Source organism: Perca flavescens, chromosome 10, assembly GCF_004354835.1.
Source record: "Perca flavescens isolate YP-PL-M2 chromosome 10, PFLA_1.0, whole genome shotgun sequence".
Classification (NCBI taxonomy): domain Eukaryota; kingdom Metazoa; phylum Chordata; class Actinopteri; order Perciformes; family Percidae; genus Perca; species Perca flavescens.
The window spans coordinates 20,434,813-20,460,003 of record NC_041340.1 but is presented as its reverse complement, the minus strand read 5'-3'; the positions used below and the strand labels follow the sequence as shown (position 1 = coordinate 20,460,003).

Below are 25,191 nucleotides of genomic sequence, written 5' to 3'. Positions count from 1 at the left end.
GTCTGATCCATATTCCAATATGACGTAATAAAGATGTTTGACGTTACTTATTTCATAATTATTACTGCTCATAGATACCCTCAGTTGCAACATTTCTGTCCATCTTGGTAACTGCACCCTGATCACCCAGACAAGTGAAAGAAGATTCTGACTCATTAATATTTCAGTACAGTGTAATGAAATCCAGGTAACCCAGTGGCTGTGCTACACATACGCATGGGATGGCCACTGTGAACATGAACGCACCTGTAAGTACCTTATTATTAGTGTGTAAAGATGGAGAAAAAAATAGGGGAATTAAGAGTGGCTTGTTTGTGTGAATTTCCATGTTTCTCCAGTTGTGTGAGGGAGCTGAAACAGTGAGAGTGGGAGTTGTACTTACTGAAAAGCCAGGTAAAGCAAGGACAAACATGTAAAATCTGTAAATTTGCTATGATGTTGTTGGGGTTTTGTGTTTAAATGTTGTTTGTGTGTTTGGGGAAAGACTGTGTAGTTATTGATGAAGAAGGACATGGCGTGGACTACAAACCTGGAAAGGATGAGGTAAAACATTTGAATTTCCTTCAACCAACATTCAGCTATTTGTTTTTTGAAACCTCTCATTATTGTCATGTCTTTTCCACTTAGGAAACAAAGTCCTTCTCCTTTGACCAAGTTGTGACTGTTGACAGCATACAGGTGACCTGACTTACACCAATGTTACTGAGCTGTACTCCACTTAGCCTCTTTACAGCTCTCTGTCACCACATTTCTGGCATGTCTGGAAACTAAAAGTCTGAATATAAATCTGCAGAGTTTCCACCCTGAGCTCCTGCAGCCTCTCACTGGGTCAATATCCAGTGGTTATAATGGCGCGCTGCTGATATGTGGAGCCTCCTCAGAGAAGATAAGCACTCTGATTGACCACAGTATCATCAAACAGGTGGAGCCCGAAACAAAACTACACTTAATTTTGGCAGAGTTTATGTTTTCTCACCATTCATCTTGTCTTAGGTCTTGGCAGATCTGTTTAGTCATATGTTGTCGCAAGCTGGGAAAGAGGAGTTGTTCATCTCTGTGTCGTACCTTCAGGTTTGTCCTTCTATTTAATAGCATCACCATAAATCATATCAATCTCGATATAGTGCAAGATAGCTTCTGATGTTTGTCAATGTCAGTTTTATCCAGATGGCAGTGCTGTGGATCTCCTGAGCCCCAACACAGACAGACAAACTCTAAAACTTGTGGCACACGACATCCTTGGAAAGTGAGTGCAGCTGATGAGACTTACACCCCACTTGTACATTTAACTGCAGTGTAAACCAAATTTTTTGTCTTTGTCTTTTTTTTCTCAGTCTCGTAGGAGGTTTAAGTGAGGTGTGTGTGTGTTCAGCAGAAGAAGCCTATGTTCTTTATGAAACATGCAGCGAGAGACTGAAGGCCAATGCAGACTCCATTTCCAGCAGGTAAAGCACAGGTCAAATAACCTCTGTCTATATCAGGGGTGTCAAACTCAACTTCACTAAGGGCTACACTTGGAAATATCACATCAGGGGCCAGACATGTAGAGTTTATTGACATGCTTTTATTTAATCAAAGTCAAACATATTTGACTGTATTATTGAATGTTTCATATAGCTTTCTCACTTACAGTTATGTCGACATGAAGCCCTAAAAAAAGTTCCTTAACCATCATAGAGTTTTGCAAATCAAGCAAAACAATGATTACATTTTTTTTACAGCAACCTGTTTCACAGCCTAAATATGAAAACTCTGCTTCTGTGGGAATTCCTGAATCTCAAAGTTGGCAAATCTGCCAAATTATGCTTTGAGTGTTGCATTATTACAGTTTGAAAAGAGTATCCCGTCTTTTTGGTTTCTGCGCATAACTAGGCGGGCCCAAATCTATTGTGAACCTAAATTGGTAAGTGGGCCGGATCAAAACTTGCGAGGGGCCGGATTTGGCCCGTGGGCCTTGAGTTTGACACATGTGGTCTATATAATACATTAACTGAATTACTTTGAATGGATTAATTACACAATCAAGCTAGAGTAAGTGTCTTGTGTTAAGTGATTGGATTGTCACGGAGAAGATTTATCTAAATCTGTTTCCTCATCAGGTTGTTGCACAAATTGTCATTCAACTTGCCCTGTCCTGAGATTTATTAATGAATGAACTTGTTATTGTCTCTACTTGTTCGTGATGTGTGCTTCCCTCAGGTGTAGTTCCCTGTTCTCTGTCGCTGTTGAGCAGAAACTTCATCCAGAAGAGGTGGAGTCGGAGGTCTGCCGCAGCAGACTGCAGCTGTTCAGACTGGCAGGAGGAGCCAGCCGGACTGACCTCAGAGGGTCAGTCATATTACTCACATACAGTGAGCTATCTATTACATTGGTCAGAGGAGGTAAAACTGATACTGTGCATCTGTGAACTGTCAATTTTCTTGGTGAATTAATGTATTGGAAGAAAGTGACAAAGCAAGTTATGCTGGAGGAGGAAATGCTTTAAAGAAAAAAAAGTACTGAAGAATTAGTTAATGAAAAAAATCAAATAAACTCTTTGTTCAGTATGCTATTAACATATATTTGAAACAATAAGCATTTTTTACATGTTACAAGTAGGGACGACACTGGTGTCAATAATTAAAGATATGATGGTTGAATTCCATTTAGCTGCTTTAGTTTCAGGGTGATTGTGCATGCTGGCTGTCTTACTGGGACACGTGAATAGAACAAAGCCAACGTGAATGTATGAAAATGTCTGCTGTAAAAAAGGAATATTAATCAAGTAATTTGGTTCCTTTGTAAACAAAGTTATTATTTGTTAGTCTTGCAAGATCGTCTGCCAGGCATAACAATGTGTATCATGTATATCATGGGAGTTGGGAACATCTTCAAGGTTATCTTTTACCTCCAAACACCCAGAGCCTCCTTACATAAACCATGCCAAGGGTGAAGGACTCCGGCCTCTTAAAATACCAACCATGACAATGCACACATCATAAATTCCTTCATGTCTCATAACTTTCTACGACAAACACTTTCCAGAGTCAGCCCACTGGTGAAGGTTGTGGAGCAAAGCCAATGTGAAGCCACGACAAGTAACACGATCCTCCCTTTCCTCCTAAATGATGCATTAACTGGAAACAGCAGGACGGCCCTCATCTACTGTATCCACCCTCGAGGTAAGTGGTCCTCGGCCCAGCCACACCAACTTACCGATAATTCTTTGAGCATAGAAATGACCATCTTTATCCATCAGGTCTTCTAGATGACGAGACCCCCTCCGCTTTAGCTTTGGCTCAGAAAGCGAGAAATTTGGTAACTACGGCCACTGTTAATCGCTGGTGTCCAAGAGCAACTGAGCAAAAGATCCGAGATGACATTGCGGATCTAAGAACCGCGATGATGTCACAGGGGGAAAGTGATGTTCACAACACCTTCAGGCTAGCAGAGCTGACCCAAAACCTGCAGGTAATTCAATAAATAGGCCTATAACGAAACAGTGCTTTCTCATCATCTTCTGTCGGGACTAATTGAGTTCATAGCTGAAATGCATTCTGTGATCTCTCCAACAGACTGTGAAAAATCAGTGTTGGGAGAAGAGAAGGGAAGTGTCAAAGAAGATAAAAGGCATAACACAGGTTCCTTCCTAAATGATTTACATTTCCACACAAGTTTAACAAAATAATAACAGAGTATGTGTGTTCTTAACATAATGAAATGTGTTGCATCGATTTGGCAGAGTTGTCGGACCCCAAATAGCAGTTTGCACAGCAGTGATCACAGAGAGGATACAGGCACAATGAAATATTTACAAGCCCAGCTGAAACAAGAAATGGAAGAACATATCAGAGGTAACTTGTTGTGATGGGAAATGTGTTTATATATAGGCACATCAATGATATTGTGTGTGTTTCTTATATCCACAGAAGGTAAAGGGAACGTGGAGAAAGTGCAGGAAAGAGTAGCAAGAATCCAGCAGCTGAGAGAGGCTCTCAGAGAGGAGACACTGAAGAACGGGGCTGCTACTGAGAAATCTGACCTCTGTCAACAAGTAATGCACTCTATCTATTAAATATGATATTGCACGCCTGTACATCTGACTGTAAAACATGTTTACAAGTCTTTGTGAATACCCCATTAAGCATATAAACAAGATTTATGTGTGTGAGAGTGAGCAACCCACACTCTTTGGCACTATTTTGCCAATTTAAGTCTCAGCTGGAATACAGCAAAGCACAGGAGTGGAGGAGGCAACTTAAGGAGGACCACAGGAGATTAATTCAGGAGGAGGTGGAGAAGATGGAGAGAGACTTGGCACAGGAACAGCTACCGGTGAGATAATGAGATACACTGTTGTTTAACATTATTCAGGTTGTGATCTATCTTAGCTGAGGATGCTGAGTCAGTTTAAATTAATGCAAGGCTGGATTTATGGTGGGCATTGGGAACTACTGCATTTGCAACTTAATTCTGTTATTCCCTTGCATTTTTTATGGTTTCATCCATTGCTCTGCTAGACAGAAGGCCCCCAGAGAGAGCTGCTGGTGCTGACCAGAGAGAGGCGGGTCCTGGTGATGCAGATAGAGGCCCTGCGCGCTGAGGCCCAGCAGGCTGAGAGAGACCTGCAGAATCAATATCATAAACATCAAACAGAGCTGCACTGTCTGAGAGAAGAGAGCCTGCAGGTAGGAGAACACTGATTAAAATAACATTACATTTGTATTTCATTAGTTTGTTACTAGTTTTAATAGTCTCTTTTACCAATAGTATGCATGTAGGACATACATGTGTTTGCATGGGCTGCTATGTATAAAACTGCTAAGAGTGTAATTTTGGTCTCATGTAGGACATCTTAGAATGATGTCCTACATGAGACCAAAATTATAATTAATATAATTAATAATATAATGAATCATAATGCACATATTTGACTAATTTAGCTCCCAAATTATTTAAAAGAGATTGACAAGTCTCCTAAGTCAGTTGGGAGGAAGCAGCAGAGGCAGCAGCTACACACTTTCCATGTTTTGGAAATGTATGATGATTGGAAATATTTTTTTAATGCATGCAAGCATGTTATAGTAGAAACCCAATATACATTACAAGTATGAACCTGAAAATGAGCATGATAAAGGACCTTTAAGGGAGGGCATTTTAGTACTTAAGGAACACATTTAAACTTTGATAAAAGTTTTTAGAGCAATTTTGAGACAAAAGTATTTTTAACAGATGCCTGATACAAAAAGGTTAATAAAAACATACACAATTATATAAAACAAGCCACTTTATTATATTAACATCAGACTGTTCAGTAGAACTACAGCTGTGTGATAAAATATTCACTTTATTGCTATTATTACCAATTTGTACTTTTTTCCTTCTTTTAAAAAAACAAACTTATTTTGTATTTCTTTTTTTAAAGCATTTATCTGGAGGTTGCAATCTGAAATGTCGTTGTACAAAGATATTCTAAAATGTTTAGATAAAGAAGCATGTTTTTCCTGCCGTCTTTAATGCATCACAGTTGTTCGGTGTCCACTGCTCTCCAGGTGTTCAGAATGTTTCGTCAGGTAAGTGAGGAGCAGAGGAGGATGGCAGAGGGCAGATACAGATGTGTGCTGCTGGAGGCTGTGCAGGATGCCGTCTACCTGTCTGCCCACAACCAGGAGCTGACAACTGACAACAAACAACTCCGTAAAGGTCAGTGTATGTTCCTATAGAACTACCTCTTCACCTCTGAAGTAAAATGTGGAAGAAATGCCAGATGTGATTCTTTCTCCCACCAGCATTCACAAATCTTCTTTTTATTTTACAGCAGTGGGAGAGTTAAAGGATACTCTAGCTGTGCGAGGTGATCCTACGGCTGAACTGTTATCCCAACAATAATAAATATGACAAAAATATGCTTATGAATTATTAATCAGTAATGTAAATCATGAAAAATAAAATATTTTGTCAATTTATTGCTTATCATTAACACACTTTACAACACTGACATTATCTTGGACATTGTTCTTGGCAGAGAATGAAATACAAAACAAAACAACAATAGCAGCAGTCTTCAGAAATGTTGAGTGAAGATATAATAATCCTGATTTGCATTATTATTAGAATTAACTTGCATCAGTGTAACAATTATATATTAAATTCTAAAATATGATGTAAATTGTCAAATTAGGCTTCCGCTGACATAAATCTTTACACATAATATACAAATCAAAATACATATGTTGGATTCTGGATTTCCTAAGGCAGATAGATAAGGCAGAAAAGAAATTACATCAAAAAACAACAACTAGGAAACAGAGGAACAGGTAGACTGTAATGAGTTCAACGGGCCTTGTGGTTCAGTTATTTACTATCTGTAGTAAAGGTAAGCTGCCAGTCCAATCATAGACACAGGTAGGAGGAAAATCGGTGTGAGCTGCAGCCCTAAGATGGCCCAAGACAACAGAGCATTAACCAGCATGGAGCAGGAAATGACAAACAGTCTAGTGATTCCACTGCCGTGCTTGAGCACCACAGACATCAGGAGTCCGTTAGCTGCCTGCCCTGCTATAATGGCCCAAACCACCCCCGAGTATCCCTCCAGAAAGCTCTTTTCGCCTGCTACAAAGGAGAAGGATGAGAGCCCGTTGATGGCCACACCAAACCCATAGAGGTAGAAATTCTGCAAGCTGAGGGGCAGCTTCTGGCTCTTCAGCACCTTCTCTGTATAAACTGCTGCCAGCCCTGAAACACAGCAGTACACCAGCACAAGGAAAAGCCCCCGAGCTGTGATATAAAGCCTGGGACCTTCCTCAGCTTCAGCCCTCTTATGGTCCCCTAGATCCAGGCTGCTGTAGCTGTGGCACACCCCTGCACCCATGAGGAGCCCCAGAGCTAACCACTGAGAAGGCCAGAGCCTCTTGCCTAGGCAGAGGGAGTACAGCAGGGCTGTGGAGGCAATTTTCAGGTTAGAAAGGACTTGGTATGAGCTTGGGTCCATGTAGGCCTGCATGAGAACTACCAGGTTGTTGTTGACGGCGTAGAGTACGGCAGGGACTGCATAGGGGGCCACGCGGCGTAGAGGTGGAGGAGCACGTAAGGCGGATGTACCCCCTGTTAGAACAAGAGTCGCCACAGAAATCAAGAGTTTGGATAACTCAATCATGACAACACATGATGAGGGGTTGAAAGGGACTTGACCATCTACCTTGGTCAGAGTAATGAGCGGTGCATGAGACCCATAGATAAGGACCATCAGCCCAAAGAGGACACCCCACAGAATCCTTTTCATCCATAGTCTCCTAATCCTTACTGGGGAACTGGGTCCCACATTCTGGATCACAATCATCCTTAATTACGCAAAATAAACACTTAAGTTCCAACAAATTTGAATACCAGTTATAGCGCAAACACACTTTCCCTTTCTGGCTATTTTTCAAAAAGAAATAGCTATAAATCTCAACCATTTAAATGTATATTATAAAATATTTAGATGCACTATTCTCTGTACATTTGCATAAATTACTGCCTGTTTTACACACAATGAATTCAAAAAGTACCATGCTTAGATACCTGCTCCAGGCAGCAGACAAATTATAAAATCTGATGGACCAAACATTAAAACCTTGTTGGCACAAAGTCTTCCATTTTGTGTTGACATCAAACAGATACAAGCGTGAATGAAAGGCAGTATTTAACCCGAAACAAAAATGCAAATAAAAACGTAAGACTTTTAGTTTGAGTCCCCAATGAAATTCCAGTTATATCATGACATCCACTGTCCAGTCGAAACAGAACTCTTTAAGTCGGATCCGTCACGAGCCACTGACGAGCCAGCAGCTGCAACAGTATTACTTTCTCTTGTGCCCGTTATGTCACCGACAAGACTAGCAGTCAGGCCACATTATTTCTTTCCTTTTTTCAAGCTGTTCATATACTCCTTCACGGTCCTTTCAATGTTGGGCACTTGATAGTTCTGTGCTGCGTATATGCCAGTGATTGTTCCCAGCAGCACTCCCAGGAAAGCAGAGGAGCGTAGCTTGGCCACCACATAGCCGGCCAGAAAGCCCTTCAGAAATGGAGATCCCAACACTGAGCCTCCCTACAAGAGCAAGAAAATAACAGCAGAATTTTCAGCATAGTCGCAGCACAGAAAAAGGACAAACAGATGTGTGAATAAAATTGAACACATTCACAGTACAAGCAGAACATATTCATCACAAATGTTGTCAACAATATAACACAAAATTATAATAAGAGGACATTTAAGAAAGAGTTTGGTATCAGGGCCACCTTTAACAACTTACCGGAGGGATTCCTACAGAAACTTCGTTCTCTACTCGCCTCTGGATTTCCTCCAACTGATTTTTGAGCTGCGTCAGATCTTTCAACCGTTTCAGAGGATCCTGAAACAAAAGCATCACATTATATTAAGAAACTGTGTAAAGTTACCAATTCCGACGTTAATGTAACGGAGGGTAGCTAAAGTTAACGTTACAGTTACTGACAGAATTTCCCATGAATAGCTTCTGTAACAAAACAGCTCATTTTCTCTAAGTTAGCTGGTTAACTGTTAACATTAGCTAGCTAATAGCAACATAACTTAACGGCTCAATAATCGATTCAGATAATTTAGAAGCGATCATCGGCCGGTAACGTAATTTTACGGCCAATTTCTGCTGAGAGGAACCGATTTTTTTGTCCTCCTCCTCTAGCAGTGGCTGTCATCTGACGAAACAAGAGAAATTAATGTTGAATTATTACACATTTAAAGCCAGAGCACAGTTAACTCACTCACCTTGTCATCCGCCATGTTTGCTCAGTGGGATAATCAGTGATCGGTTCCCAAGCCTGGGACAGCTTACTTTTGCTTCGGCTCAACTACTTTGGTCTGAGTTGTGTTTGGGACGCACGCGTTACTTCAACGTGTCAAAAACGTCTCCCGTGATTGGTCCATACTTGTTTATTCGTGCATTTGATTGGTTTAGGACCATAGCAACAAACCGCCATGTTTTTTTTTTTTTTTACGTCGACGAGAAACGGGGCTAACGTTACTTTACAGACATGTATGCATCGCAAATCCTTGATTTAATATGAAGTATAGCCGACTTTCAGCATTACTTACCATCGGCACAATGCCTGACTTTTTCGGGGACTACTAAAGGTTGTTTAGAGCAGTTTGTAGAGCATCGGGCCATCGTAGGTAAGGCTTCAATAAGAAGGCATTTCATTGGATAACTCACTGACTGTGCAGGCAGTATAAGCACACGCCAGTAAACCTACTTTTAAAGCAGGAAAAGGACCAGAGCTTTTAACGTGTTAACACTTCATTAGTCTCCATAAGAGCCCTATGCATGACACGTTTCCATGATATTTATTTGATTATGACATTATAGTGCTATATTCTCTCTGCATGAAGTGGCAGCCCGTAGTCACTCTATCCTACTTTCTGTGGCTTTTATTAGACGAAGTACTCTTATTTGCATCTCATCAGCTGACATATAGCCACCTACTGAACTATAATAAACTTCAGAATTCCAGTGATGTCGTAGAGGAGTGACGCTAAGCAATGAGTGTCCGTTGAAACTTTGTATCGTCTAGGGTGTCAAAAGCATAGTATTTTGCAAAGCAATATATATTTAGTAACCCTAAATTTGGCTCAACTGATGCAGTCTGATACAACAATAAACTACCTTCACCAAGGTTCAAACATGAACAACCAACTAAGCTCATATTCGTTTTCAAGTTCGCCCTAGATCTTTGGAGATCATGGAGAAAGTGGAGGTGTTTGAGGTTGTGAAAGTGACTGAGGAGGTGGAGAGCTACTACAGCCAAATGGAGGTGACCACCCAAAAAAAGAGGAAGAGCAAAGCTCAAGAAGACAGTGTTGAGAAACCTAAGAAACCTAGGTAATGTACATAGCAAAAAAAAATGTCATGACACTAATTATGCCCTGTCTTAAACAGAATACCAGCCTCTAAAAATGTCTCCCCCATTGACATGGAGTCCATCTGTTTGTCTGTCTGTCTTAGGTCTGCCTACCTGCTATACTACTTTGATGTTCATCAGATTATGCAACAGGAAATTCCTAATCTACCACAGTCAGAGATCAACAAGAGAATCAGTGAAAGCTGGAAAAGGCTCAGCGTAGCTGAGAAAGCCTACTATCTGGAGAAGGCCAAGTCTGAGAAGGAGGGCATAGACACAGTAAGCTGCATCCTCAACTTTTTATTATTATAAACAAACCAGTGCATCTGAGCATCCATGGAGCCTTTTATTTCACAAATAAAAATAAAATCAGAATAAACTGTCCTGTTCTGAAAGTAACTTGAAGGTGTGGGAAATGTTTATTTAGATATCTTTCCATGGTCAGAATATCTGTACTGCTTCTTTGCAGTTCAATGATGTTCACTTGTTTTTAGTAGACTCTGAATCATGGTTCATGCCAAGTAAAGCTCAGCTGATACGCAACTAACTTTAAACAGTTTAAGGCTCATCGATCACCTAAATGAGCAAAAAGTGCAAAACGAGTTGCAGAAAAGTCTATGACAAACGGAACATACTATGATAAACAAGTCAGAAGTTACATGACTATTACTGTTTAATACATTCTAATGCCTGCAGGGATAGTAATGTATATTCTGTTGCGTCAGTAAAACCTGCAGCAGTAAATTAATGATAGTGCCAACCAGACAACCCTAGGCAATCTTTTTAAAAGGTTTGCCCATGATCGAGTTCTTGATTTGGTATAGGCTGTTGAGTATATCATACTCCTTCTTTATGATTACGCACTGCAGAGCACTCGTGTAGTCAATTGGATTGATTTCATTTGTAATTAATACATTTGGCTCATGTAACTACAGAGAAAGTCTGAATGAAGTGACCCATTAGCATCAAGTACCGCAGCAGAGATGGAGCAGCTTTTTCCTGCTTCGTCTTGACAGATAGCCATGAAGAATATTTGTGATTGTGCTTTTTCCTCAGTCGTCTCTCACCCCCTCCAAAGACCTGCCAGGCTTCCGCAAAATCCTCCCCAGAGCCAGTTACTTTCTCTTGTCTAAAGGCTGCTCCTCAAATCAGCAGCTGGAATGCTCTCAGCCAGAGATGAGTGTGGAGTCTCTGGACTCTCCAGTGGAGGGAGGCCTGCCTTCCGTCTCTCTCACCCAAGAGCCCCAGTTCACACCTCTTGGTTTGGCCGGTGAGGTGGACCTCTCTGAGCTGCCCATTGTTGTCGAAGACATGGCAGAGGAAACAACTGTGGTGTCTAATCTCACGGCCCCCCGAGGAATCCCTCCTTCCTCCTCCTCTTCTGTCTTATGCATAGCCCCGGCCTCAACAGACACCCATGGCTCACAGGGCTCTGCTGGCCTTACAGCAAATGGGGTGACGCTGAAAGGAAAGGAGACTAGAGTTGCTGGTAGTGGTTATGGGGCGATGATGCAGAAGATACAGGGGGAAACTACACAGGTGGTTGCCATCATACCCACCCAGGTGAGAATCAAATGTCCTTCTACCAGTAAGAAGAATGAGCTTAATTTAGTCAAAATTATTAGTTATTATTATATTTTTTATTGTTATTATATTATTATTGCTTGACCATTTTAATCACCAAAAGGAATTTAACTAATGCAGTGAAACGATTTGTCTATCACTTCAGAACCTGCTAGAGCCCAAGTCTTTGCCAGGTGTCAGCTCTGTGGGCCCAGTGATGATGGTCTCTGTAGGAGCTAGCATAGAACAAAGTGCCACTCCTTCCTATAAAATGGTAATTGCCCACATTATTCATCCACCTAATTAATGTTAAAATAAAATAAAAATAAAAATTAGGGTTGCAAAGGGGCAGAAAGTTTCTGGTAAATTTCCGGAAACTTTCCATGGAAAGTTTAGCTGGGGAATTTTGGAAAACATTCCAATTTGGAAACTTTCATGGGAATTAACGGGAATTAACGAGAATTAACAGGAATAAACTTGATATTTTTAATATTGCTTTCCATGGAAAGTTTAGCTGGGCAATTTTGGAAACATTCCAATTTTGATTTACTATGGTTAGTGGGCTATACAATTAACACACCAAAAAAAATCTATTAACATTCAAATTGCGATTCAAGCTCTACCGGTTCATATTTTTTTATTAAAAAAATAAATGTTATGTATACTGCAATCACATGGGAAAAGTAACTACATTTACATACTGTTAATCTTTTTTTTTTTTTTTTTACACCCCCCCCAAAAAAAAAAAACCTTGTTATAGACTAACAGTATTATAACAAAGCAATATTAAAAATATCCAGTTTATTCCCATTAATTCCCATTAATTCCCATTTATTGCTGTTAATTCCCATGGAACGTTTCCAACTTAACCTAATGTCAATACTGAAATTGGCAAGTACAGAGTCCACACAGAGAAAATTATATTTAGGAATATCATTATTTAGATTTAAGATGATTGGGGGGGGAGAGACATGAACCTCCATGTTTTTCTCTTTTCTCTTTTTGTGCAGTCTGTGAAGACATACACCCGGAGAGGTCGTGGGAGGTGTCTAAATCCTGGATGTTCATTTGTGTATGTCACCCGCCACAAGCCACCAACGTGCCCTGAATGTGGGAGCCACTTGGGTGGAAAATGGATACCTGCTGTAAGTGTTAAGCAGTATCTGCATATAACCGTTTGGGATGGTCAATCTTATATGAACACCCATGAGTACAACGATTCATTCTCCAGTTATGACCTGCGGTTCAAGTCAGTTAATTTTGAATTTTGGGTGCATTTATAAATTAGGCAAAGAAGACACAAGAGAAAGTAGCCGTGTCCAATAAATTGCCACAGAAAGCTGAAACCAAGACGAATGCAAGCTGCCAACCCACACCTCACCCTGCTCAGGAGGGGAATGCTGATGTCCGTAAAACAAACGCCACTGGGAGCAAAAAAAAAGGGCAATTTAAACAATGCTCCAGAAAGCAGTGTGCAGTTCCAGCTGGAAAGCCACCAGAGGGCAGCAGCATCAAGGAGCAGGAACAACCAAAGTGAGTACCCATGAAGTTTTAATGCCAGTTTTTTAAGTGTGTTCTGTTTGCTACATGGAACCCTTAGGGTGTTGACCATGTGGACTGTAACCGTTGTGTGAAAACTGTGCTGTACACCTTTTGCAGATTGGTGCTTAAGTGCAGTAGGTATATAACTTTGCTATATGTGTGGTAAATAGTTACTTATTGTTGTTGTTGTTTATTTGAAATGTTTAACTGTATAAAAGTGGGATTGTTAACCTTTTGTTAACCCAGAAATATGAATGGAACAGAAGTATAATGACACCTGTGTGTGTTGTTATTGCAGCTGTTTTTATTGCAAGTTTTGATAATAGTGTACATCTCACTTGATATACTTTCCCTCTGACATTAAGTAGACAGATGCAAGAAAGTCTTCAAGTTCAAATCAGAAGCAATGCCACTGTTCATAAGAGGCCTGTGAGACCCATCCTTCCTGCCTACTATAGCACAGGTGAGATAAAACATCCAGCACACAGGCTGTTGTCAGTGTTCAATTAAGATGTTAACATATGTTTGTGTTTCTAGGCCGGCCGTTGTTCCAGATCAGAACTGTTCACCCTGACAAAGGAAAGTTTCAGACTGCAAACAACAATAAATCATCCACTGGTACTGTGCATTATTTTAATTTTATTTGTATTATACCTTATTAAATGTAATCTTTCAGTTCGTATTTTGGATACAGTTGTATTGTATGTTCAGTCAATGCTTATTATTGGCATAAATACATTTTATTGTACAGAGAGGAAGGGATATGTGTATATAAGTGACTGCACTTTCTGAGGTCACTGCTTTCAACTGATGTGGTCGTTGTCTAACCACAGTGCCTCGAGAGAGTTTAACGGGTCTCAAACCTAGCACTTTAAAGCAGCTCGGCCAGACGGGCCCAACATCCGCAGTCAAACAGGTTAACACACACACACACACACACACACACACACACACACACACACAGTTAGAAACAGACACACACAGACACTTAGAAAAAGACACACAAATACAAACGGCAACGATGCAGATTATATCCTCACTCCTCTGCACATCTTTCCGTAGGATTCTTCTGTCCCAGCAGATGGAAGCCAGGCTGTGTCTTCATTGGTTGATAGGAGAGTGAATATCCTGTCTGTCGTGCCTTTCAAACAACACACCATTTCCAGCTTTGTCAGTATACTACTATTCTTTGTGCAATTTATCCTTTTTTAAATTAAATTACACTAAATGTTCCTTTCTAATCTAATTTTTTTTTCTCTAGATATCCAGATTTTTTGATTTGTAGATCATTCTTGCCCTTTGTTTTAGGATTTGGGATTGTCTACAGCACGAGGAAGGGGTCGGTGTAAGAACCCGTCCTGTGACTATATGTATAAGAACAGACACAAACCTGCAGTTTGCCCTAAATGTGGCTGTGAGCTGACCCAGAAGAACGCCAAGAGAGCAAAGGTAAAAGCTTAATTCCTCCAAATGTAGGTTTCCAGCTGTATCTCGTATCCCTAAATCTCGATTTTCTGTTTTTTGTATTTAATGACTCCCCTTCATTTAAGTGATTGTTGAAGCCAACCTCTCCCCTCAAAACTGGACTTCTTTTGTCCTTTCTCAGTCTGGGACTCTGCTCGATCCGTACCAGGCCCTGAGTCCTGCTCAGAAGGACATCCAGCGCCAAAATACCCTGCAGTTACTGCACCGTTCCCTTCAGATTCCTGAGAGCGAGACTGAGCTTCAGGAAACGTTGACCCTCATCCAGGAGCTCAATAGTCTCCAGATCGTCTTGGTTCAACCAAGTGGCCAGGAGCACGAGGACGGCGTAGAGGCTGAGACGCTGGTAGAGTCCGGGTGGCCTCAGTTCTATGAATCAGCAGCTACTCACTGTGGTCTGTGTAACTACCCTCTCTTCAAAGGAAGTCAGAGGTAAGAAGATGGGTTTCTGTATCCTATCTAATCTGCTTCTTGTTTTAGTACGTCAGTACCGGCATGTCGTGTTGATTTCCTAATGTATCTTCTTACGTGTGTGTGCTTGTACATCCTAGTACCATTGCAGGACAAGAGGACTGCTGGCTGCTTACTGAGACACTGATCCAGACAGCCACTCTTCAGCTCAAGGTGTGTCTCAACGTTCAGTGTCTGGCTCTGCACAGCTTCACAGACCTGCATCCAGGTAAACGGCACCGCTGACAAAAACATTGTTCATCTACTCCATTGTGTCAGAAGTGACGCTGTATTTGTTTAGAATCTCTCAAACACAACAGATCAAATTATGGATGTACTTCTAGGAATCATGGGTATCACTTCTGTTTCATAATTTAAAAAAAATAAAATACACTGATTGCTTCAATGTAGGCCTGCATGATTCAGGGAAAAATATGAATCACAATCTTTTAGCTTAGAATTGATATCACGATTCTCTGCCACAATTCTTTTCTCACGAAGTGTAATGTTTATTGCACACGTGAACCATGACAAAACAAAACAAATTGGCAGTAGCAAACATAGATTTTTTTTTGGCACCTGTAGCACAGTGTGCATCACCACAAGCCTGTAAACATAAAGACTTCAATGAATAAAGAAAATAAAGTACATAGTGGCCATTTAAGTACAGTAGGCTACCAAAAATAGTGACATATAACACATTGAATTAAATATGGCTCTATCTGAACTCCTTGAATGTGTCTTTACATAATTAAAACATGTCAATGTCAAATGCTTTCAATAAAAAAAATAAAATAAAATCAAAGTCATTTAAAAATTAAATCGCGAACAGGGGTGAATCGAGATCGCAATTTTTATAACAATTTCTCGTGCAGGCCTACTTCAAGGTGGAAGCTTCTGCATTTATTCAGGTTGATTGTATGAGAGACACAATTTACAAAACTGTTTCTAACTAGACTTTTAATCAACTACAATCAGTATTTTGCTGATCGGCCAAAAGGGGGCAGCACAACTGTTAAATATGTTTGCATACCATATGATAATATTCCAGTTAATGGTACTGGTCCCCTTTTTTCTTGCAGTTTTCATTTCTCATACATTTTCAACTCCTTTGCCCAAACTGATTTATTATTATTATGATATCAAAATGCAAAATTAGATTTAGGAATTTTTTTAGCAGTGGGGGCAGGTCTGTCCGAACAACAATGCAATGTGAGCGGCAGGATAATTTAAAAGGCAACTGCAACAAAAAAGTTTGTACAGCCCTATTTCTGATACCGTGGTGGCAGAAATTTTGCCATGGTGGGCCACCACTACAAAATCAACATATTGGCTGCAGCTTTTTTTTTAATGGCCTTTTGTCAGCTGTGAATTGAAATCTTAATTCTTTTTGTGACAGGTTTGTTCAACATAGGCAACAGACTGCTTGTTAGTATCGACCTATTCCTGAAGATCAGGTCCAGTATCAAACTGGGCCAACCCCCCTATCAGGTAGCCAGGACCATACTAGACCACACCCCCAATCACCCTGGTAAACACTGGATTTAACTCTACATACATGAATTCTGCAACTGTGTTTAATTTTGTCTTGGATTTTTAACATTTGCAATCTTGTATCTTCTGCCTTTTACAGTATGTTTTCTATGATTTTCATTATGTCTTCTTGTTTTGCATCAGCGCATGCTTTGAGTCCAGAAGAGTTATCTCGAATTCAAGAGCTTCTCCTGAATGGCTACTGGGCATTTGAGTGTCTGACAGTGCGCGATTACAACGACATGATCTGCGGCATTTGTGGTGTTGCTCCCAAACTGGAGATTGCACAGCGATACACAAGCAACGTCCTGGAGCTAAAGAATGTGGAGGTGAGAGATTAATGCAAGAAAATGTGTCAACAAATTAAAGCCCAAGTTAGTCATGACAACATACTGATAGCTGTTTAGCAATGACGGTATCATACAGTATGTATTCCACATAAAACCTAAAGAAAGTAATCTTGTAAAGATGTTAGGTGTGTGTGCCTACATGCTGCATACTGTAGTGTCCTCTCCACATGCTTACACACATTTGATACTGTCGACAGTTTACCTGGCCTAAGTGTTCAGTCTCGGATGAGGTGAACGTGGATGACTTCTGGCTCACCATGGAAAGTGAGGCTATCGAGCAAGCGACTTTCCCCACTGACATCCCTATCACATGGGTGGATGCTTCTATCATCGCTCCCTTCATTCCCCCATTGATGAGGAGTCCCACTGTCATCAACACAGAGAAGGACAAGGTCCTGTCACACACACAGCAGCCCTCAGGTACTTGATTCTTTTAAACATCTGCGGCATTTCATCTTTTTACATGCCTTAATCCTGTGATGGGGAAATCTTCAGTATTACATTTTTTTTTTGTCTGAAATAAGGGAGAAAAGTGTTTAGTTTCATCATGATATGCTTGTTTTCTGGAGTTCGGATTGATCAGTGCTGTGCTAACATTGTAGCTGTTCCATAAACACAACCACAGACACATAATTTCAGAATTTACCAGGTAATCCAACTCCTTTTTCGTCCGGTCTCTGTCCAAATAATGAGGTGCTATGGAGCTGTGGGTGCCCACATACAGCTACAGTAATGTGTTCCTCGCACCGCATCATAATCAGCAACCTCAGCGAAGTCTAGAGCAACATAAGGTTCCTAAGATTTACCTGCTAGGGACCCTTCAATCAGAGTTACCCATTCCTCTTTAGGCCAATCGCAAACATCTAAAAAAAATAGCTCAACTTTCTCAGGGTCAAACCTTGGCACCGGAGGGAATTAATTATGGATATAAAAAAGTCTTGTTGTTCCTGACACCTATTATCTAAAGTGAGCTTAGCTTTCTCCAAGTCAAGCTTTCTCCTTTCATGCTCCCACTCTCGCTCTCTTTTTCCTGTCATTCATGTTCTTTCTGTTGAAGCTCGTGCTCGTTCACAATCTCTCTGCCTAATCAAAATACTCAACATGAGTTCTGGCTTCTCAGCCTCCTCTGAAACCTCTGACTCCAAATACTCAATCACTTTCCACAGTTCCTGTCTATCAAGCTTAACTACCTGTGCACGGGTTACTTCAGTTTTAAGAAACTTCTTTGGCTCAAATTCTCCCATGTTCAGCTATCAGCGCTTGAATCACCATAGGTGGGGATACAACAATGTGTAGACAGGCTATGTGAACCAGTGTTACCCAAATGGCAACAACAATATTGATTTGCTGAAAAGCACAAGCAACCATCCAAAACATGCTAATCAGCAAAACCCAATCACATTACAGCCAAAGTCTAACAACAAAGCCAGCCAAACCATTTCAAAAGCCTAAACAATAGGCCACACTCACGCCCACTTACCACAATGTTACGGTTCAAAATAATGCCACAAAACAAACCACGCCTGATTAACACAAACCTGAATAACACACGCGGACATTCATATGATAGCTCCCAATTGTAACAAGGCTAAGCTAACCTGGGCTCGTAGAACAAAGGAAAAAAACGCTACTAAAGGCTGACCTAGCTCATAACATTACTTAAGGCCCTGACACACCAACCAGGTCAGTGACTTGAGTCTGTTCGGTGTGTTCCGTGCCGTCGTCAGTCGGAGGAGTCGTCAGCCTTCATTTGGGCCGATTTGACATGTTGAATCGGAAGGCGGGCAGTCGGACTCAGCGACCAGTCTGATTGGTGGAGTGCTAACCCGGAAATGGCAAGCGGAATGAGCGTGACTAGAGTCTCTCAAAATCTGACGAAAATCTTTTAAACTGACCTTTGTCGATCTGAAATTCAATTAAATTTCAATTAAATTTTATTTATAGTATCAAATCATAACAGAGTTATCTCAAGACACTTTACAGATAGAGTAGGTCTAGACCACACTCTTTAAATTCCAAAGCCCCAACAATTACAGTAATTCCCTCAAGAGCAAGCATTAGCAGTGGCTGTTGCGACAGTGGCAAGGAAAAACTCCCTTTTAGGAAGAAACCTCGGCAGACCCAGACTCTTGATAGGCGGTGATAAACAGTGGCAAATAATAGTCACATTAAAGATAATGGAACAGTGACTTCGAAGGTAGTCGTGGAAGTTCATGGCATAGCAGGGCACATCGTGTCATACTGAGTAGTGCAGTCTCCAATACCGGATCCTGATTACTCTGTGCGTATGAACTTCACAGCAGGGCGTTGCGGAATGTAACGTGGCGCTGCAGGACAGATTCAGTAACTGCATGGCCTTTTTCCCGCTTAAAGTGTTTTCAGAAACACGTTTTGGTGAACTATTTTCGTAAAATATGAGATCGTATTCCGAAGGAGCCGCCATGATGGTCTGGCTTTGAAATTCCAGAGAAGCCAGACTCACATGACGCGTTCGTCCAATCAGCTGCCGGTTTTAAATTTTGGGCGACAATACAGATTAGTGCCGCCTGCTATTACGGAGACGTATTACGTCTCGCGCACGCGCAGAACGTACCGTTCCAAGGTACTTTTTTGACCAACTCGGGGAGTCCGACTGCCTTTTCTGACGAAAGTCGGCCGTCGGGTTGGTGTGTCAAAGCCTTTATATTGTCTGCTCTCCCTGCGTGTTGCTTTTAACGTGAGAATGAGACCTGAGCTTGCCTGGATGAGTGTATATCTTTCCTACTTCTAGAGGGGTTGTGCTGTGTTATCTGACTCACCCAGCCACTATTTCCGTTCGCGGTCGAAAGATGGCTGCTGGCATTGGTGTCCATGCCGTTGGGAGCGACCTCTGCTTTGACTACGCCAGCTTGCTCTCTGTGTTGTAGTTCAGGTTTTAAAAGGTGTATTTACAAAAAGTCGTGTTGTGGGTAAAACAAAACAGTCTTGTGTATCTTGCCGCTTGAAGCCTCCAGCTTCTCCTTTTTTTTCTTCCTGAATGAATACTCCACACACTTGCAATGGCTGGGTTAATCAGATCAACAACACCACACCCCCCTCATGTGACGTGTCAGTACTGACCCCATCAAAAGGCTAACCATACCCACTCTCATAGAAGACCTAGACTGATATCATAACATCATGATGATGCAAATGTAAGGGTTCCAGTTTCAATTTAGTCTCAAGTTAGTGTTACGTGTTAAGTTATTCTCCCTTGCAGTACAGATTTACATTAAATAATAATTTCTATGAGTAATCATTTTTATACAAATTAATTCCATTCTATCTATTAATCTATTTTGGTCACAGTGGCTTAAGGAGAGCACATTTTTGAGAGAATGGTTTTCATCATCTGTTTTAGGAGATCCATCCGTTTTGGTGCGTCTCATTCATGATGGTCAGCTGAGACTCGACAAGATTGAAGATCACAGTGAGGACGAGCTGAGAACTATACTGGACCACTGTGGGGCGAGCATCACCCCAGGCTCCACTAAGGTGTGTGTGTGTTATGTGTGTGTGTGTGTGTGTGTGTGTGTGAGAAACAAATGTGCTTATTATGCTCACATGTTTTTGCTGTTTTATGGTAATGACTGGAAGTAAACATGTTGACCCTAAAATACTCGCTAGAATAGGAGTGTTACGGTTTGGCCAAATAAACTAATCATGTGATAAATTCTTGGCCTAAAAAACAGGAAATCCTCCTCCCCTCCCCCCACACTCTAGGGCTGGTAAAACTTTAGTGTCTTGCTCAAGGGTATGTCAGCAAGTTGGTTTGCTTGCTGTAATGGGAGGTTGAATTTAGTTGAAAGATGGTTTCCTTATTACTTTGTGTTTGAGTTCATCGTATCTCTGCTTACTCTGGGCTAATCATATCTGTGAGGGAGTTTGCTTAAATGAAAGCATCCTTTCTGTCTCTCTCTCTGTGTTAGAATGAGCTTCTGGCCTCCCTGATCGCCTTGTACACACTTGTCCATGGTGGCCTCCCCACGGCCCCACAGCCCCCTCCACACCTCACCGCTGGCAAGCTGTCCACGATCTGCCCCCACAAGGTAAAAACAGCAGCCCTGTCATTCTCTTCAAAAATCAGTCTCATATGAAAAACGGATAAATGTTACATAAGCACAGTGAAAATTGAAACCCAAATATCCCCTATGTATTTGTTAAGACTTTTGAAAGGGTTTTTAGTGTTACTCATCCTATACCTGTGTCCAGGTGGTGTGCGGCTCTAAGTACTTGGTGAGAGGAGAGACTGCTCGAGACCACGTAGACCTGCTCCTGTCCTCCCGCTACTGGCCCCCAGTCTATGTTAGTGACTGCGCCCGTAAAGTGGCGCTCTGTGCAGACATGCAGTACCCAGAACAGGCAACCCAGATGTGGGGAAGGAACCAAGGCTGCTTCTCTGACCCTTTCGAAAAGCCAGAGGTAAGTGATTGAAATTAAATCAAATTATCTATTAAGGGAACTCACATGTGCTAGTTGAAATAAAAAAATAAATAAAAGATCAGGGCCCGATCATTATTTTTTGATGAAATTTGTAGAAATGACAGCTATATTCACACATATGAGTGAAGAGTGACTTCAAAGTGGAACATTTGGAATTTTCTGTATTTCTTAAAAAAAAAATGGTAGAAACTTCAGTGCTCATTAGACATGTCAATTCAGCTGTAAAAGCAGGTTTTAATCTCTGAATTTTAGTGCTTAGCTTTAGCCTTTTGTTTGCAGAATACTAAATTAGAGATTAAGCCTGTAATACAGTACATCTACTGTACGTATTTATATCAAGAAAACTGGATGTCTCATATATACTCTATACATACGTGTTTCTTTTATAAAGGTTCAAAGTGTGTTGCTGTCTAAGACAACCTCTCCCCTATGTTCTTTTAGTTTGTGTCATGTGCTGAGCTACAAGACCAGCCGTACAGCCCTGACCTGTCACTGGTAGCAGAGAACCAGCAGGTCCACCCCATCACCAAATCACCTTGTTGCTGGCTGGTTCATCCTCCTGAAGTAGCCCAGGAGCCTCCTGCTCTTCCTTCAGAGCACCACTCAATGGCCCTCTGCAGAGATCTGGAGCCCTACGTCAACCTGATGGCTGAGCTGGAGAAAGAGCAGGAAGGGGAGGATGACGAGGGGGCAGAACAGAAAGAGCAGACGGACAAAGCTGAGAATGACTCTGCAGAGAACTCAGAGGACTGTTACTCGGTAAGCCGTGCACGCCGGCAACCTGTGGTTTTCAACAACACAGCTTGTTACTATCTTTACAACCGTCTGGTAGATTTCCTCACCAGCAGAGACATTGTGAGCCAGCAGATCAACCAAGTGGTGAATGCCTGCCAACCTGGGGAGGTAGTGATCAGGGATGCTTTGTACCGACTGGGAGTGGCGCAGATCAACACAGAGAAAGAGGAAGATGAAGGAAGTGGGGCGGAGGGACAGACACAAGAGGGAGGGACAGAGTCCTATGAGGTTGTGCTTCCTGAATAGAAATGTTCAGGATGGACATTTAACATGTAGGCAGAGGGATGGACTAAATGTAGAGATGGCGGCATGCAAATAAACAGAAATGCAGATGATCAGAGGGACAGCCATGAGGAGAGACACCAAGTGCTACCAGAAGGATCCGATAATTTGGACATGGTGCTATCCTCAATTCAGTGTTGCAGACAAGAGTACTTTACTCTTAGACCAGCTTGTACATCAGATCATTTACTCAGCTGTACATTGTTTTACTGATGTGACGAAATAGGCTGAATAATGATAAAGTGGGTTAAGTTTTAGCTGAAAATTGAACTTGTTGTAGGTAGTGAGAAAAATAATCAGTAGTGATAAAGCTTTAGTGCGTAACTTTTTGATATTAATAAACGTCCGTTACATTCAAGGCATTGTCAAATGAGCTGCTACAAAGCTAATTAAGACTATCAGCTCCACACAACTCTCTGGATTTCTCAGTATGGCTATGTTCAGAAGATTGTGTCGTCTGAAGACTTGCCCACGCAGAAACTCGAGTGAAGATAATTACCTCTTCTGAAGAGTCCATCATGTTTCCATCATGCATTCTCCATGTCCTCCTTGGCTACTAACAACTGCGTGGAGGAGGGGTGGGGCCGCGTGTGCGATCACGTAAGACTTGTATCATGTGGACGCGCCAACAGTTTTGTTGTCATTACTTAGAATTCCTCATAGGGGCGACAGAAACTACGCACTATAGCTTTAACCGTGAATATACTAAAAGAAGAAATTACAGGGTACAAGGTCATAATGTTAACCATCTGTAATTACAGTAGACGTGAGTGTGAGAGTTAATAAAAGTCAAAAGTCAGTGTTTTTTACCAATAGGGTGCCAAGACTTAAAGGAACACGCCGACTTATTGGGAATTTAGCTTATTCACCGTAACCCCCAGAGTTAGACAAATCGATACATACCCTTCTCATCTCCGTGCGTGCTGTAATGCTGTCTGACGGCTCCAGCGGCATCAGGCCAGCACAGAACATGCAGGTGAATGGTTCCAGTAATCCTACTGCTCCGAATAAGTGACAAAATAACGGCAACATGTTCCTATTTACATGTTGTGATTTATAGAGTCACAGCGTGTACAAAAAGCAACGTAACATGAGACACAGCCGTGTTCTAACTGTAAACAAACCGCGAACTATATTCTCAAGCGGAAGAATATAGTACTTTGGGTGGAGTGATATGCTCGCAGCAAGCCTGTCTGAGAATATAGTTCCCGGTTTGTTTACTGTTAGAAGATGGCTGTGTCTCATGTTACGTTGTTTTTTGTACACGCTGTGACTCTACAAATCACAACATGTAAATAGGAACATGTTGGCGTTATTTTGTCACTTTTGTCACAATTCGGAGCAGTAGGCTAGTTGGAACCAGTTACCTGCAGGATCTGTTCTGGGCTAAGCTAATGCTGGAACCGTCATACAGCGTTACAGCACTCACGGAGATGAGAAGGGTATGTATGGACTTGTCTAACTCTGGGGGTTACGGTGAATAAGCTAAATTCCCAATAAGTCGGCGTGTTCCTTTAAAAGTGAAAGTGTGCGTGAAGGTGATATTTCCTGTGACTGAAAGAATGTAAACAGGATTTTTAATAACTCAGCTAATTTAAGCCTAAATGTATATATTTAACCATGAATAGTATGTTGTATTTATTTCCCTTTTGTGTCCAGAGAACTTTCTGCTTTATCTTTTTACACCTCTCCCCTGCCACGTTTTCCCTTTTGGACTGTTTGCTTTTGAAAAGTCATGCTAAATGTGTATTTGTTGATTGTACTGAATCATGATGTGGTGATGGACCTTTTTTTTGGATTACATTATCTTCTCAGTGGAGATCCATATAAGGACACATACAATCTGCTGTCTTAATTCCTGCCAACCAATCGACAGTCAGCCTTTGAGAATGAACTGAAGATATTTAGTATATCTGTCTGCATGTGGTGCTTCAGAGAGCTTACTTTTAGTCAACAATGCTTTGCTTAACTTAACTTAAAATTGTGATGGGCTAATAAGACTTTCATGAAGTGTTGAGGATGTCCCTTGATTGAATATGGGTTCATTTGTCAAGACTTCAATTGTTCAATAGGGACACCTGTTGGTCAGAAGACATCACAGCAGCATATTGTGTAGATATACAAAATATTACAACAATTAAGTCCTGTAAAAGAAACTGCTGATGTAACAACTATAAAGAAATTAATGATTTTGCAGCTCTGGTCAACTTCTTTAAAATCTGTCATAAAAGTTAATATACAATAATTAATGAAAATAATTTTCCAATATAGCATTACTAATGCACTTGCGCTATCACATGGAGTATAATATGGAGCAATATTTCTGTGATTTTAACAGTAATGAAGCTATCCGCCAGAATTAATATCATTAATATCATCACGACAAAGGGCTTCAAATGTCATTAATGTGATAGTTATCCAGAGTTGAACTTCCTGTAATAGGAACCCATTTTTAACATCACACCATTTCTAATCTGTGTTTTTTTTTTTTCTTATGCAAAGCTCACAGAATTGTGGATACACTAGAATTCTGTATAAAGGATTTGCAGAATAATGTTTTGCATGCAAAATTAACATTAAATATAATGCAGTGCTATAGTATGCTTAACACCACCTAGACCAGCTACAACATTACACAACTGGCCATTTTCACAAGTACTACTCTAGTTTAAGTTTTTTAAATACTTTAGTACATTTTGCTGCCAATACATCTTTGTATTTACTTAAAGTAAAGAAGAACTTACTTGGCTTGAAAACGTCTGCTTAATTTAATTTATATCAGTCTAATAAAGGTTAACAATCCAAACAACTACACAACACAGACATTTTACTGGTA

General features: G+C 41.0%; 4 protein-coding genes across 9 annotated transcripts; 2 read left to right on the top strand and 2 right to left on the bottom strand.

Annotated features, from left to right (window-relative positions):
* Nucleotides 1-221: 221 nt before the first annotated feature.
* Nucleotides 222-5,868, top strand: LOC114562421 (kinesin-like protein klp-20). Its single transcript, XM_028588799.1, has 17 exons — nt 222-248; nt 339-393; nt 485-543; nt 628-678; nt 794-922; nt 1,158-1,246; nt 1,335-1,445; nt 2,200-2,328; nt 3,025-3,161; nt 3,239-3,450; nt 3,555-3,620; nt 3,722-3,833; nt 3,909-4,033; nt 4,195-4,314; nt 4,500-4,667; nt 5,532-5,682; nt 5,798-5,868. The coding sequence occupies exons 1-17, from the start codon at nt 222-224 to the stop codon at nt 5,866-5,868; spliced, it is 1,812 nt and encodes a 603-aa protein (XP_028444600.1).
* Nucleotides 5,718-7,335, bottom strand: LOC114562874 (probable UDP-sugar transporter protein SLC35A4). Its single transcript, XM_028589529.1, has one exon. The coding sequence runs from the start codon at nt 7,316-7,318 to the stop codon at nt 6,341-6,343; it is 978 nt and encodes a 325-aa protein (XP_028445330.1). The 5' UTR covers nt 7,319-7,335; the 3' UTR covers nt 5,718-6,340.
* Nucleotides 7,336-7,833: 498 nt separating this feature from the next.
* LOC114562875 (SLC35A4 upstream open reading frame protein) lies at nt 7,834-9,225 on the bottom strand. 3 transcript variants are annotated; one of them, XM_028589533.1, is made up of 3 exons: nt 9,095-9,225; nt 8,277-8,375; nt 7,834-8,071 (listed from the first exon to the last, which is right to left on the bottom strand). In XM_028589533.1, exons 1-3 carry the CDS (start codon nt 9,095-9,097, stop codon nt 7,874-7,876), a joined length of 300 nt encoding a protein of 99 aa, XP_028445334.1. In that variant the 5' UTR covers nt 9,098-9,225; the 3' UTR covers nt 7,834-7,873. The 3 variants fall into 3 exon arrangements, with proteins under 3 accessions (XP_028445334.1, XP_028445331.1, XP_028445332.1); XM_028589530.1 differs by lacking the exon at nt 9,095-9,225 and adding an exon at nt 8,768-8,878; XM_028589531.1 differs by lacking the exon at nt 9,095-9,225 and adding an exon at nt 8,478-8,679.
* Nucleotides 8,990-22,723, top strand: hmgxb3 (HMG box domain containing 3). 4 transcript variants are annotated; one of them, XM_028589527.1, is made up of 21 exons: nt 8,990-9,172; nt 9,716-9,878; nt 10,002-10,176; nt 10,954-11,460; nt 11,627-11,734; nt 12,471-12,605; nt 12,749-12,993; nt 13,371-13,465; nt 13,540-13,620; nt 13,836-13,918; nt 14,065-14,172; nt 14,311-14,451; nt 14,609-14,916; nt 15,036-15,163; nt 16,334-16,465; nt 16,612-16,796; nt 17,015-17,237; nt 20,197-20,330; nt 20,765-20,884; nt 21,048-21,257; nt 21,720-22,723. In XM_028589527.1, exons 2-21 carry the CDS (start codon nt 9,739-9,741, stop codon nt 22,317-22,319), a joined length of 3,858 nt encoding a protein of 1,285 aa, XP_028445328.1. In that variant the 5' UTR covers nt 8,990-9,172; nt 9,716-9,738; the 3' UTR covers nt 22,320-22,723. The 4 variants fall into 4 exon arrangements, with proteins under 4 accessions (XP_028445328.1, XP_028445326.1, XP_028445329.1 ...); XM_028589525.1 differs by having other exon boundaries at nt 13,368-13,465; XM_028589526.1 differs by having other exon boundaries at nt 9,009-9,035; nt 13,368-13,465.
* Nucleotides 22,724-25,191: the final 2,468 nt, after the last annotated feature.